The following is a 15,746-nucleotide window of genomic DNA, read 5'->3' on the forward strand; positions in this document are numbered from 1 at the left end:
TAAAAATGACATATTTTGGTGAAATTGGTTATTGGAATTGCAGCCTAAATACTTAACTTTATACTAGGGCAAGGTTTAATGTCCCTAAACATTTCTTCTGGAAAATGCCAAGTTTTCCCAAGGAAAGGCTTTGCAATGTGAGGGAAGGAGGACAAACTAAAGACCCAGGGCCACGGGGAGGCAGGTTAGCTGGTGAGGTGGGATGGAGAGAAAGACACAGGGAAAGAAGAGAGGCTATGGGGGTTTCAGGGAAGCAAAAGAGGAAAAAGTGGGGGAGAGGAAACATGAGATTCTGTAAATCATTGAGGGTCTGCAGTTTTGAAATGTCGGTGCAAAAATGTGTGTGAATAAAAAAATAATCAGCTCTGACCAGGAAGTCTGTTGAGTTATGTTGAATTTGCCAGTAATGCTTCAATTAAAGTTTGAGCTGAGTAGAGTCATCGCTGGTAATCTCTGTGCATGGATGTTTCTATTTTCACTTTTTGTGAAACTGTTGGTTAGTACAACACTACTGATTGTGGCATTGCATTGGTAGAGCAAGATATTAAGTATCTATGGATGGAATGGGGGTATAAGTTGAAGAAAAATTAATAAGCACAATCCTGCCCATCTTAGCAGGTATTGGGGTAGTTTTTGCAGTGATGCAGATACACTGCCTCAAAATGTGAATATTAATTCAAACCAGAGCCCATATCCCAGATATCTTAGGGAACAAGATTGGTACGAAGGTGAATATACTTTGCCTTGTATTTTCTTGGTCTGGTGTACATGGGCCAGAGAGGGAAGTTTAAAAAATAAAGCTAACACTAAAACTAGCAGATTCTTGTCTTGACAAAACCAGATGGTGTAAGTACAGGCACAGCAGTGGTCGAATTTTGTATTTGATCTATTAAAGTGGTAGTTCTCCGTAAGTGTGTGTTAACTTGTACACCACCCAGAGCCCTTCGGAGATGAGGCGGCATATCAAATTGAATTAATTAATTAATCAATCAATCAATCAATCAATTAATTAATATGGGTGCATGTGTGTTTTGTTCCTTTCAGTCAGACCTTAAATGCGTTCAAGATGCGAAAGGAGGATCCTTCTATCGAGACCACTGTCCTGTTCTGGGTAAGTTAGAGGAATCCTAATTTGATGTCTCGTTATATATTTAGTATGTGATATCCCAAGAACTATAGAGGTATACATATGTATGCAGGTTTATTTAATTTATGCCCCCCACCCCAAGCATTCAGGGTGATTTTCAGCAGGAGAACCATAACTCATGGAATACGACAATGTGGCTCTGTCCAACCCCACCAGAGCAGCTGTGCTCTTTCATCATATCATATTGAATTTGTGGTTCCTCTAAGTTCTTGGAAATTTATAAAACGGTGTGTCTGGTATGTTTACTTTCCTACTACATATTTTCATTTAATTTTAGGTGAGCAAAATGGGAATCGGAATCCTGGTGGCTTGCAGATTGGCGACCTAGTGAACATTGATCTTGATTTAGAAATTGTCCAGTCTTTGCAGCATGGCCATGGGGGATGGACTGATGGGATGTTTGAAACTTTAACGACCACCGGCACTGTTTGTGGTATAGATGAAGATCATGACATAGTTGTTCAGTATCCAAGTGCCAATAGGTATGCTGATCTCAGATTTTTACTAAGGTAGTTTGGTTCTCTTGCAAGTGCTTGGCTTAAAGTTTACTCTGACTATATCCTGAAAAAAGAGTAGAAGTATTTCTCTGTATTTTTTTAATAAACCTAAATTGCTTGTAATTTAAAAAAATTAGATAAAATAGCAAAACTATCTTGAAGTTTAAATTTCAAATTACAGTGATGGGAAAGTAGCCTTCTGACCTTTATCCATTGTCATTGAACCTGTGTATGTCTCTGTCTTGACCAGTATTTTCTTAACTCAGAGAATAATTTTCTGTTATATAGTATTGAAATAAAACAGTGCTGTTTTTACTAAACATACTGGATATTAAGACCATTTGAAGTCATAGTTGGTTTGCAGTTTATATGTATGATAGCATTGGCAATAGTTAATTATTACAAGCAGGTTTTTTCTTAGACAACGTTTTTTACCAGAAATGTTCACTACTAATTGGGTTTGGGTTTTTAGTTATTTGGTTATATTCTGAGAGTTGTGCATATGAGGCCAATAATTTGTTATGGAAATGAAGTCAAATACATCTTGTGTTGATCTTAAAACACATTGGACGGAGGCTGACTCTCTCAGTCTTTGTATCCAACCATGGAATGTTCTGAATTCGTGCAGCATCCAGCAGCCACAGGCCGCTGATATATGGGCCAGAACTGGCTAATTGCAAAATAGAAGAACCCTAAACTTTTGTAAAAGCACAGAGCATTTTTTGTAATGTTTCAAACTACTGGTACTTTCTAGGTGGACTTTTAATCCTGCAGTACTTACCAAAGCCAATGTTGTTCGAAGTGGAGATGCTGCTCAGGGAGCTGAAGGAGGTACTTCACAATTTCAAGTGGGTGACCTTGTCCAAGTGTGTTATGACTTGGAAAGAATCAAGCTGCTTCAACGAGGACATGGCGAATGGGCTGAAGCAATGCTTCCTGTAAGTTTATAGAAATACCCTTTAGCATGGCATTTCAAATTAAGATGGGGAATTGTTTACCTTCAAGCTTTGTAGGTTAGGTCATGTCTCCTCTGGTTGACAGTTTGGTGGTACAGGGAGCAATAGGAGCTTTTTTCTGGAATATGGTGTGAGTACCTTTGTGTTCCAGTGTGCCAGTTGATGATAAAAAATCTGTGAACCTCTACCACTGGTGGTTCCTATACTGGGGATATTGTCATTGGGGCTGATGATCCTGCAGCACTGTCAAGGATTCATGAACCCACTTGGGCAAGTGCTAGAAAAATTGCCTGGAGAATGTGGTACTGAGAAATTAAGGCCTGGTCTACCCATTCAACAGAACGAGGTGGCAGAATGCCAAGTTGACAGAATGGGCTGTACCATGCTAGAGAGAAAGTTAGGAGGGACACGTTAATGTTCCCTTTGTAAAATCAGCCGTTTATATGCTGTACTTGTCTTCCACTTACAGGGACTTATTGATGTGAGGGAACTTCAAAAGTGTAATCCTTCACCTGCAGGTTGAATTCCATTATACCATCTGAGCACTCTACTGCCCGATTGCCACATCATTCTGTTAAATGCGCAGACTTGGCCAGAGTTGTCCATTGAATAAGTATATGAGGAGACATATGATTTTACTGTCGTAGAATCATTTTTAGTGATAAGTTCCATTTGTGACCCAGAGAGCTTAAGTTGCTATCAATGAAGACTTTAAAGGAATTCCATGGAAAATAATTTTGATACTTTGTCTTGAAAACTGTCACAGCTCCAGAAAGATTTCCTTCCCCCCATGTTAAATTCAGCCAGCTATAATAGTTAATGGGAAATTTTATTTTTTGGATGTGTTTAGCTTCTTTCACCTCTTTCATTACTGCTATGTGATCAGCATTTAGCTTGTTCTTTGTGGAAATTTTAATGGCAGAAATCTAGTATCCGGACTGGGGAATAAAATAACATAAGATGTAAAACATTGTATATACACTTTGGGAACTGCAACTAAAAATAATGTAGACATTCCATCCCACACTTGTAAAATCTCCTTTTCTCTTAGAGTTCTCAAGGGGTTGATTCAGTTGATTTCTTCCCCTTGTTATTTAACCATCTATTTGTTGCTCTCAACTTCTTGTGCTCCCTGAGCATATTTAATTATTTAATTAACCCCAAGTTGTTTTGGGGTTGGTTTAGTTTCCCTGAATAATTTTTGAAATCACATCTTTTTGTATGTCTGCAGTTGTCTTAAAATGTGGAGATCCCTACCTTGTCTGTGGGTGGCCTTTTTTTAAAATTAGAGTGGCAGCCAGCCACTTTACTGTTGAACATAGTAATATGTGACTTTTTAAAATGATGTATATTAGCATCTGTCTTTTCTTTAATTTAGACTTTAGGTAAAGTTGGAAGGGTACAACAAATTTATTCAGACAGTGACTTAAAGGTAGAGGTTTGTGGAACCTCTTGGACATATAATCCAGCTGCTGTGTCAAAGGTAGCATCGGCAGGCTCTGCCATAAGCAATGCATCTGGTGGTAAGTTAAAAAATTTTATGACATGGTTTCTGCATAATTTTAAATTCTGAAGGATGTTTTTAATGGAGAAATAACGTCCAATAAAAGTACTTGCCAACTGGGTTTTCTTGTGCTTCACTGTACACTGCTATAAAAGTTGAAAATCAGGTTACAGAAATGAGTTAATAACTTGGTTGGTTAGATATGTAGTCTGTGTAGTTAAATATATCTGGAACAGTAATCAGCACCAAGATGATGCAAACCCCCCCCCCCCCTTTGAACATATGCATTTGAACAGTACAGAATTGGACCAGTAATTCAGCGATGTAATTATTGTCTATGAAGACTAGCAACACCCTTTGGAATCTTAGGTTAATATCTTTCACATCACATACTACTTGATCATTTTAAATGAAGATGCCAGGAATTGAAACTGCAAGCTAAGAAGCTATTCTTCCATAGAGCCTCTCCCCCCCCCCCAATGTTGTAGGTATTTTAGATAAAAGTAATTAAGACTACAATAAAAATAGTTAAATAGTTGTCACATTTGATTCCTGTTCTACAAATATATCAGACTGCCCTAGATTTCCTATCATCACAACTCTTAATCCAATTCGTCACAATCATACAACAAAGCTGCAGGATTGGGCCTAGAATGGAAGTGAAGTGGAGAGCTCTAGAATATTGATGGGATTAGAATTTGGGGGTGTAACCCTAGCAAGAATACATGTGCAAGGAAACCATTCCGAACTGCTGTATGTCATTTCATATTGAGTCATAAATAAAAGGCTGTTCTTCAGTTCCCTTTAAAGTAATGTTAAAACTGTTTCAAGTATTTTGTTAATAATGGAGGGTGTATCCAAGAGCCAAATATGACTTTTTAAATGTTTGGAAGTTAATGCAAAAAATTACTAGCCCACACAAATATTAATTGGTTTTTTTATTTTACTATTCTTGTTCTTCATACTTGGGTTTAGATTTGATCTTTTAATCATTAATTTTCATAATAAAAGGAAATAAATTACCTTGGATGTGACTGTGGAATGATATATCTCAAATAAATAGTTCAGAGTTATAAGGAGATATGTGCCTAAACTGTGAATACTTTCTGTTCAAGCCTGCTCATGTAGTGTGTACTCTTGAGAATTATTTTGTTTGAATGGAGGAAGGTACATGCAAGCAGCAAATGAATGGCAAGTCAGTTTGAAACACACCTAATTGTTGAAAAACACTGAGTTACAGCATGTCATGTTTGCTTGAGACATTTTTAAATTAAGGTATATATTTGCATTTATTCAAACGTAACACAGTATTCAGTATTCAGAAACTGTGATTAATAAAGGACCTTATTTTATGTTCACAGAGAGATTGTCCCAGCTGTTGAAAAAACTGTTTGAAACTCAGGAATCTGGTGATCTTAACGAAGAACTTGTTAAAGCAGCTGCTAATGGAGATGTAGCAAAAGTTGAAGACTTGCTGAAGAGACCAGATGTAGATGTGAGTATTTCTTTTACCTTGTTTGAGATAATTAGGAAAAGAGGAAAGGTAGAGTTCAAGTCATTCAAGGAAGGTCTCCAGAAAGTCTGTTGGTTGTTGGACAAGGAAAAGTCTTTGCCAATGGAATTGTGAGAGTAAAGAGCAAGTCGTCAGCAGGTTAATCACAATTCGTTTATAGAATCTCCACTCCCTACATTGCACTGTATTTTGAACAGTAGCATAGCCAGTGGGAGAGCAAGGGGAGCGACTGCTCCCCTTGGGCACATGCTTTAAAAAGTGGTGCCTTTTCAGTTCAGCAGGAGGTGGGGGGACAGAGAGGGATCTGGGGAGGGGATGCTGTGAAGGCGACCCTCATTCCCTATCTGTTCTGTAGCTTTATTTATCTCCCTCCCTTCTATGCGGCATTCATACTCTTTTTGGCCTAAGTTCAGACCTCCCCCCATCCAAGTCGTGGTGCCTTTTTCATGTTCTTTCTCCCCCTAACTTTAGAACCTGGCTACTCCCCTGATTTTAAAATCTTTTGAGAGATTATTTCAGCATGCCCAGTTTCCTGGCTTCAAAATAGTTTTGGTAGCATCTCCAATTCAGTCAGGAAGAGAAAATGACATTGTTTGATTTGCTTCTAACCAATTCATTTTTGCATGCCTGTCTTTTGAGTTTTCTGTATATTTTGATAAATTATAAAAAGTATTTAAAACTTACTTAAATATAGCAGTAAGGTTAGAGGCAGGACTTGGGTGGAGAAATAAATACTTGGCATGAGTTACTCTGTGTCGGGCTTCCCTTCCATTAATCTTTAATAGATATTAGATCAAGATTCTATAAATTAGCAAGGTTAGAAAGTCTAGAGGTGTGGCAGTTTGAGAAGATAGATGATCAGAAGTTTAATACATTTTTTTGGAAAATATTTGTGAAGAGTTATTGAGCTCCCTGATGTTCCATCCAATTTTGTGCGCCCTCTGAATGTTGCAATATAATAAACACATAAATCTGCCTTATGCTGTATCAGAACCTTGGTCCATCAAGGTCAGTATGGCCTTCCTCTGACAGGCAGCAAGTCTCTAGGATCTCAAGTACTTGGTACTTCTATATGGAGGGGCTAGGGATTGAACCTGGGACCTTCTACGTCAGGGGTCTGCAACCTGTGGTCTCCAGATGTTCATGGACTACAAATCCCATTTGTAGTCCATGAGCATCTGGAGAACTGCAGGCCCCTGTTCTACGTGCAAAGCAGATGGTTTTCAACTGAGCCATTGCATCCCCCCTCTTGTGCCTATAATATATATACATACTTGTAAGTTGCCTTGAACTGCTCAATCTTGCATTTCTAGGTGAATGGGCAGTGTGCAGGACACACAGCTATGCAAGCAGCTAGTCAGAATGGACACGTCGACATTTTGAAATTGCTTCTAAAGCAGAATGTGGATGTAGAAGCAGAGGTATGATATTTTCTGTTGCTTCAACTGTTCGCAGGTTTAACCTGAGTGTGTAACTGTGCTTTACATCTTGCATCATATTCATTTGTGACTGCAATTACAGATATTTCTGTTATAGCTAAGGAACATCATTATTTCTGAGTGTCTCTTTCTTTAGCTCTGATTGATCAGAGCATAAAATAGTTGACTGCGCCTGATTTCCTGTTTTCAGTGACCATTGCCTTATGAACATTCCTTTAATATAAAAGTAACCTATTCAACCAGAAGTCAGTATTGTCTAAAACAAACCTAATATGATTAATCCAATTTAATGTTGATTGTCTAGGACAAAGATGGAGACAGGGCTGTTCACCACGCAGCTTTTGGTGATGAAGGAGCCGTGATAGAGGTCTTGCATAGAGGGAGTGCAGATCTGAATGCTCGTAATAAACGTAGGCAGACCCCACTTCATATTGCTGTCAATAAAGGTCATCTTCAAGTAGTGAAGACTTTGCTGGATTTTGGTTGTCATCCTAGTCTCCAGGTAATTTTAAAGTGCTTTTAGTCTTCTATCTGATACAATAACATGCACAGAATTATGGGCATTAGGCTTGTGCTGAAGTTAATAACAGAACCATCTTAAGCATGCTTGCTCAGAAGTACAAACCCAGCTAAACAAGTTTCAGCAAAAAGAATTTCCAAATACTATATCTTAATTGATCTGATGTCCTTGAGGAGCTCCCTTGAAGAGTCTCTCCTTTCCTTATCACATCCCGGGCGTCATTTACTAAACTGAAGTAGGTGAGAGTCCAGTTATTTGGGATAAACCATAAAATCAACCATAAAACACTGTAAAATAGGAGGGCTAAATCTCTCATTTTGAGCAATAAAAATTCTTAATCAGTATTAGGAAGATCTTCCTGATTGTAAGGGCTGTTGGACAGTGGAATACACTGCCTCGGGGGGGGGGGGGGTCAGGTCTCCTTTGAAGGTTTTTAAACAGAAGCTGTATGGCCATCTATCGGGAATGCTTTGATTATATATTCCTACATGACGGGTTGGACTGAATGACCTGATGGTCTCTTCCAACTCCAAGGAGTTGTTAACTTCGATTTAAAGATCAACCTAGTTTGTATCTTTGTCACCTTCTGGTCTCTTTATAGTAAACCGTCTTAAGTTTATCATGGTTTTCATTGGTTGTTTGGCCAGGATGAAAATCTACTAAATAGGGTGATATGAAAGCTAGGAACCCACCAGATCATAGGTGTCAAACTCGCGGCCCTCCAGATGTTATGGACTGCAGTTCCCATCATCCCCTGCCAGCATGATGGAAAATGTAGTCCATAACATCTGGAGAGCCGCGAGTTTGACACCTGTGCACCAGATCATTTGAAATTTTGCTGAAAGAAGAAGAAGAAGAGGAGTTTGGATTTCTCTCCTGTAGGAGACTCAAAGGGGCTTACAATCTCCTTGCCCTTCCCCCCTCACAACAAACACCCTGTGAGGTAGTGGGACTGAGAGAGCTCTGAGAAGCTGTGTCTAGCCCAAGGTCACCCAGCTGGCGTGTGTGGGAGTGTACAGGCTAATCTGAATTCCCCAGATAAGCATCCACAGCTCAGGCGGCTGAGCGGAGAATCAAACCCTGTTCCTCCAGATTAGATACTCGAGCTGTTAACCTCCTACGCCACTGCTGAAAGATTTTAATAAGCCTTGTTAATGGACCAAACTATTAGATTAAGTACTGAACATGCAGAAAAACCATGAAGTTGCAGTTGAGTTTGCAATTTTATAATTATCCTAGATGACATAGTCACCACTTACTTGATTATGGAGGTTAATGTAACATAACAGGGAATAGTTAGAGATTGAATTGCTGGAGTTGGCAAGGAAGAACATAATGATAGTACTTTTTATGCTGTATAGTAGCTAGTAAATATAAAAGTGTGGGGTTATTTTTTAATCTAGTTTGGAAATCGTTAGAAATCTAAATAAGATTTTTCCAAACAAATTAAACATTTCTTAGACCCATCTAAATAGTGGCTTGTGCTTGCTAATAAATGTTTTACTAAGACAAAATTTACATTGGCCAAGCTAACATTAATGTGAAGTACCAGTCATCTTTTATATATGACAATAGAATTATTCAAGTTCATTCACTTCCTGAAAATACACATAAAATATATTTGTTGACTTTTCATGATCAGATGTATTCTCTGGAAATATGATTCTGTAAATGTTCAAGGGAATGAAATAATCCTTTTTTTTAGGATTCTGAGGGCGATACTCCCCTTCATGATGCAATTAGTAAAAAGCGTGATGACATTTTGGCTGTACTTCTAGAAGCTGGAGCAGATGTTACTATTACAAACAACAATGGGTTTAATGCTCTCCATCATGCTGCACTAAGAGGGAATCCAAGGTAAAGTAGATATTATTTACTTTATTGTGTTCAATAAACAAAAGGACAACTAGAAGACCATTTATTAGTGGGAAGATTTTATGCAGTAGTTCACAGATGAATGTTTCATTTATGTATTTTGTGGGACTGAAGTATCCACCAGAGAACAATTTTCCAGTGTAGGTCCATGAATAATTCATGACTTCCACTGAAGGCCACTTTAAATTGTTTCACATGATGAACAGTGCATGTGTGATCATCACTGTGATTGAACACACCACGCCACCACAAAACTTTGCTTTCAGACTGCGTAAAAAGCTCCTCATGAACAGCACAGTGGTGGGACAGTCATTGTGTGGGGCAGTATAGAAAATATTCGTACAAAAGTTGCCACATGTTGGTTGATTAGAAGTGCCTTAAAATAAAGACAGCCTTTTTCTTAGCGGATTGATAAGTGAAGCACTTTGACAGATACTAGGTTAACATTGTGATATGAATGGGGATAAAAAGAGCCACAGGTTCCAATAGCTCATAAGTTGATTATTATATCAAGAGTAGCTACAGTTTTTCACAGAACTAGAAGTGAAATCATTCTGAAGATTAATGAACTGGAGCTGCTTGAGAAGATGCGTTGCAGGTGAAAATGGTCAGTGATATAGAACATAGCCAGTGTAATGCAACTGTCTTCTACATTGCCCTACTTAAAGGTGTATCTCATGGTTAAGTTGGATCTTGATCCCCAATGGGGCAACTAGTGTGTTTTCTGATTGCCACGTCTTATGTCTTAAATGAAACAAAAAACATAGGTTGGGGGTTCTCCTGTACAGCTGTGTTAACTAAAGTGGTGCTGAGCACATCCTGGATAGTTGTGTCAGGCAGGGTACCCTCAGCTCAGCTTGGCCATATCATAGACAATCTTTCTTTCATTTCTAGACTTGACAAACTTGGAGGGAGCTAAATTCCCTTTCCTTGGAAACGAAAGTCAAACAGCTGCTTCCATTTGAGAAGCAGTCCCCTGTTTCTGGTTTCCTCTGCCTCTTTGGTATAGGAGAGGCTTCAGAAGAGCCTAGGGGTATATTACCTTTGCATCTGCAGAGAGTGACCGTTTGGAAACAGTTGTCTTTTTCATAGGGTGCCTGGCTCGCAGTCTCCCAATATTTTGTGACTGGGCCCATCCCCAGAGCAGCTATTTTGTATTGGTGCCCTTTATGCTTTGTTAGAAATTTCAAAAGTGCCTCAACCCAGCAGTTATATTAATCTCTCATTCTCTTCATGGCATTAATGTTAGTATGGGAAGTAAAAGTATGAAAATTGTCCCTGTATTAGTATGCATGAGAACCAGCTATATCTGTGGTGGCGAACCTATGGTACTTCAGATGTTCATGGACTACAATTCCCATCAGCCCCTGCCAGCACGGCCAATTGGCCATGCTGGCAGGGGCTGATGGGAATTGTAGTTCATCTACATCTGGAGTGCCATAGGTTCGCCACCACTGTGCTATATGCTTCACAAAGCAAGCACTTTACAGCAGTAATGTAAATCAGGCCTGTTTAGCAACAGAGCACCTGTGATCAGAATCAATCAGTGATTCTTCATTTGTAGTAAGATGTAATTGTCTTTGTCTCTTGGGCATGTGCGCAGGTGTCATAGGATCTCTCAACTGGAACTCAAGTACATTGCCTCTGGAACAAGGCAGCTTGTTCCAGAGGCACCTTTCACTGAAATGCAGTTTATGTAGTATTTGGGGATATTTTCCCTTGGACCTGTAATCTCTGTTGTTTAGTCCCAGCCTACTTAGATTTTTGTATATTGGGGTGATCTAAGAGAGTCATGTGAGTTAACATTCATCATGTCAATCAAGAACATTTACTATGGTTTTGTGCATTGTATGACTTAATAAACTATTCTTTGTAATGAGCCAGCCAGTGAGATACGGAAACCTGACTTTGAACCTGATGGTTTGTGCTGCTTTCTAGTGTGGTGACTTGATTTGCCAGACATATATAAAGTCGTCACGCCGTATCTTAGGTTGTTCAGTTATGGAAACAGGTATACATATGAGGCTAATTCTTAATAGAAGATGTAAAGAAGACAGCTCTAAAATGCTTGTTGTGTTCCAACTCAAACTATTACCCTAAAATATAGCATGATGTCTGAATGAACTAGTAACTTACACAGTGCTAAGGGGCAACTTCTAGTTCCTAGATCACATATAGTAGCTCCTTGGGATTTTGTTTGGCCTCAGTTGTGTGATCCAATAGATGAATGAAAGAATGGGCAGTAATAGCACTTGAGATTATAGGACTTGGCTGCAGTTCATTTTGATGACTTGAAATAACAGTTTTAGTCTTCAACACTGCTTCTACCAGAAAACTCATGTTGATCTGGATGTAATGCGAGTATGTATTATATCATTTTGTGAAAGCAATGCTGTTGTGTCTTTCTAAACTTTAGGGAGAATATATCTGTAGAATGGAAACAGTGAATGATGATGTAGTGAAGTCTCTTCCAGACTATGGCTCTAATCATATATGATACTAAATTGTGGTTGTGGAAACATGTTTTGTTATGATGTCTAAAGGGTGAATTATACTTACGGTCAGTGCTCTCTAGGCAGCTGCAATGAAAGACTGGAACGTTGAGTAAATGCAAAATGAAAACAGGCTGCTCTAAAACCAGAAATCTGCAAATGTTTTGTTTACTAGTCATCCTATTAATTGTAGTTGCCACTGACCCATTCCTTTTCCTGGTCTTTTGTTCAGAGAATACTGGAAATTTGACACCAAGGTTTTCTGAATGAAATGGATTATCTAGTTCATTTTCCAATTTGTGTCTTGGTTATGGGGTAGAAATTGCTGTGGTAGACTTTCTCAGTGGCTTACAATGGTGGCCTGTCAGTGAGTGCACCTCTGATGCTTTTAGATGTCTCCATGGCTTTTAGTAATGCCCAGCATGGTTAGCTTATATGAGCTTGGAAAACACTATTCTATGCTTGCTCTCGACTTTTCTGGCTCAGATATCAGAAGATGGTGCTAGGTAACTACTCGTATTCCTCCAGCCTTTGGTCCATGGTGTACTGCAATATTCCACCTTCTTGCCTGTGTTCTTAAACATGTAGATGAAACCATTGGAAGAAATTATCTAGATACTTCAAAATCCAATTCTTGTTTCTCCTTGTTTCTCAATCTGCGGAGATACTGCAACCCTAAACAAGTTTTTGGGACTTGGGTGAGCAAGCTGAGGCCAAATCCAAACAAGAAATATGTGATGCTAGTTGGAGAAAAGCTCAATTGATGTAGGATAGTTGTATAGGATAGCTTTCCTTTTGAAGGAACATTTTCACCATTTGAAGCAGTGGTTCTCAACCTGGGGGTGAAACAACCCTTTCACAGGGGTCGCCTAAGACTCTCTGCATCAGTGTTCTCCATCTGTAAAATGGTTAAATGTTAGGGTTGGGGGTCACCACAACATGAGGAACTGTATTAAAGAGTCGTGGCATTAGGAAGGTTGAGAACCACTGATTTGAAGGGTTAGTAGGATGGGACATCACCAGGAAATTCCAGCATTGTTATGCAGAGGAAGGCAATAGCGCGCTACCTCTATCAATTTCTTGTCTTGAACACCATATGAGGTTGCCATAAGTCAACTGTGACTTGATGCTGCTTTAAACACACAGTAGGTTTCTGATTCTTAATTCTTCACATCTATGCAATGCAAGAGACAATATCAATTAATATTTAATTTACTATATTACCAAATATAGATCTTGTTCGGTACAGGTAGGAAAACTTTCTGGAATATTTTATTTTTTTAAAAAATAAATTAATTCAAAACATTAAGCTTTGTATTCTTACTTGAAAGTATTTTCATTCTCTCCTGCATTCCCACCCTGGTTTCTGAGTGAAGGAAGATGCAAGTGACAGCAGTGATACGTCATTCTCTTGGCAAACTTGATCTCTGTGGGGCAGCGTTGAATGAAGCACCCAACCTTCCTCCTTGCTTGGATGAAATAAAGGACTGGGGTGTGGGTGTAATGTGGAAAAACTGGGGAGAGTGTTAAACCCTTTTCCTCCTCCCAGCCCATCTAAACCTGGCATACAGGCAAGGTCTTGGCTGCTCAAAGAAGGGGGCTGGGCAAGGAAAGGGAGCTCAATGAAGGAAGGACTTTTTGCTTCTAACTGATGGTGTTCAACTTCAGCAGTGACAACTGTTCTGACAAGGTGAATGGGACGCTTACGATTGGTTACCTGTTACTGTGACATGGAATATGTGAAGTCTGTTTCAGCCTTGAGCCAACTTGCTTCAGCATATGAAGTGCTGAAGATTTCATTGTCCATGTAAGCTGGCCACACAGAAGAGACTGTCATCAGACTTAGAGGTTATTTCATGTTTTGTTTGAAGGAACCTTTAGCAGCTAAACTTTTTTTCTGTTTGATGCATGGTAGCCTTTTGTTTGTTTCTTGCGTTGAAAACTCTATTGGGTTGCCATAAGTCAGCTGAGGCTTGATGGCATTTTAGACACACCCCTCCTTTACTATGGAGCCGTGAATCTGGCCAAAGAATGCAGGTGTTTCTATACTGTTCTCCTGTTCAGAGGAACTGGAACGGTGTAAGTTCAGTGTGGAATGTAGTCTGTGCTCTTGCACAGTTGAGCTTTCTTTTTAAAATAACTGGTCTTTAGTTTTCTATATAAGTAAAAACGGCTGCTAATACATCCATGTATTTTTTCATATAGCTATCATAAATGATAGAGAGATGATAACTTGTAAATCACAAAATCACAATTTTTATTTCCATTTCTGTTAACAAAATGTAGAACACCATTAAAATCTTAGTTGCATACTACTATTCAGTTTTAGTTTTAGAGGAAAAGAGAAAAAAATGGAAGAACCTGTAGAACAAATTTGAATAATTAGTGTTTGAGTTATAAGAACTATACAGCCTAGTTTTATCTTAAATAAGAATAAAGCAAGTGAAACCGGTCAAGGATTTTGAAGTATATCTGGGAAATAATTTCTAATATTGTAGCATTCTTTTGGAAAATTAATACTTAAATTGCCTAAAAATAGGTTGTGACATTACGTTTTGTATAGCTGGCTTGCAATTACATTTTTTAAGTTCTCCTTTTCTTGTGTGTTCTCATGTTGACATCTTTAAAATATACTGCCGATGAAAGCATTTGTCCTGTAGAGATCAATACATAGCTACAGCTGGTTGAAGGGGACCAAATCCATTTAACAGGTGATTTGGTTCCATTTTACCAGCTTTAGCAAAGCATTGAAGTTTGGAGATCATAACACTGTTTAAAACATTTATCTTGTAAGTATGAAGTACACATTTTTGTTTTGAAGTTCCCCAGTGTTTAAAAAGTGAGCCGAGTCAGTAAAACCCAGAAGTTTGATAAGTCACAGAAGAAACACTGTGTGCAAGTCCTAACGTAGTTATCTCTTTATAAGAGTCGTCTTATTCTTACATTGGTAAAACCCATGTGCCTTCTTATATTTAACTCCTAATAATGTGTGTTCCGTGGTTCATTGTGAAGGAAGTATTAATCGTACAAAGTGAACGCACTGGAAAGAAGTGCTGGTTTTATTCAAATTACTGTTTACCACTGTTGCTTTTATTAGAGTAGCTGTTGAAATGTGTAACTGATTAGGGAGACTGAAGAAGCAGCAGCGATGTTTAAGGTTGCCACTCCTAATAATCAAGTGTGTCTAAAGTGTGGGTAAAATAAACCAGAGCTGAACTTGAAAACAAGTGAACTATGGCCTTTTGTGTAATATTCTGTTGTTGTTGTTTTTTATTCCTATGTAGAATGCCTGGTAGGTTTTTGTTAAGAATTGTAAACCAAAAGACATTCAAAAAAACTGCTTAACATACTTCAGTCTTTGAAACAAATTTAAAAACATGCAGTTTTGTTAATAAAAGATCACTGAGTCAGAAGAGTTGCAACAGAGGTACTCACACAGTGTTTTGCTTGAGAGCCAAGTTAAGAGAGCACAGATTCAGTTCAAGAGCAAAGTGTCCTTTAACTGTGGCCCTCCTCTGCTTTGTTATAAAGTGGCGGTGAGATTTCTTCAATGCAAATTTTAATGCTATTTTTAATGGAAACATAGTATGTGGCTTGCTTTAAACATAAGCATTTAAGGCAGCTATAAAACTGGCATCTATTTTTATCAGCTGATTGAGAACAGTTATACAGGTCCAGCTGCTCAAGTGTTGTTTTGGATGGCAATACAGTTTCATGTACTCGCCATATCAGGACAAAAAGTGACCATGGAAAAAAGTAGTGTAGCATTTGATAATGTCAGCATGTGTTAGCCTTGTCAGTCA

General features: G+C 38.5%; 1 protein-coding gene across 1 annotated transcript in view; it reads left to right on the plus strand.

Annotated features, from left to right (window-relative positions):
• MIB1 (MIB E3 ubiquitin protein ligase 1) overlaps nucleotides 1-15,746 on the plus strand; it is a 58,310-nt gene that overhangs the window by 12,412 nt on the left and 30,152 nt on the right. The window contains exons 5-12 of the mRNA XM_048507392.1: nucleotides 1,045-1,111; nucleotides 1,425-1,629; nucleotides 2,399-2,582; nucleotides 3,979-4,123; nucleotides 5,466-5,599; nucleotides 6,931-7,038; nucleotides 7,361-7,558; nucleotides 9,282-9,433. Coding sequence (XP_048363349.1) covers nucleotides 1,045-1,111; nucleotides 1,425-1,629; nucleotides 2,399-2,582; nucleotides 3,979-4,123; nucleotides 5,466-5,599; nucleotides 6,931-7,038; nucleotides 7,361-7,558; nucleotides 9,282-9,433 — 1,193 coding nt within the window. The remainder of the gene's footprint in view (nucleotides 1-1,044; nucleotides 1,112-1,424; nucleotides 1,630-2,398; nucleotides 2,583-3,978; nucleotides 4,124-5,465; nucleotides 5,600-6,930; nucleotides 7,039-7,360; nucleotides 7,559-9,281; nucleotides 9,434-15,746) is intronic.

Source organism: Sphaerodactylus townsendi, linkage group LG09, assembly GCF_021028975.2.
Source record: "Sphaerodactylus townsendi isolate TG3544 linkage group LG09, MPM_Stown_v2.3, whole genome shotgun sequence".
Classification (NCBI taxonomy): domain Eukaryota; kingdom Metazoa; phylum Chordata; class Lepidosauria; order Squamata; family Sphaerodactylidae; genus Sphaerodactylus; species Sphaerodactylus townsendi.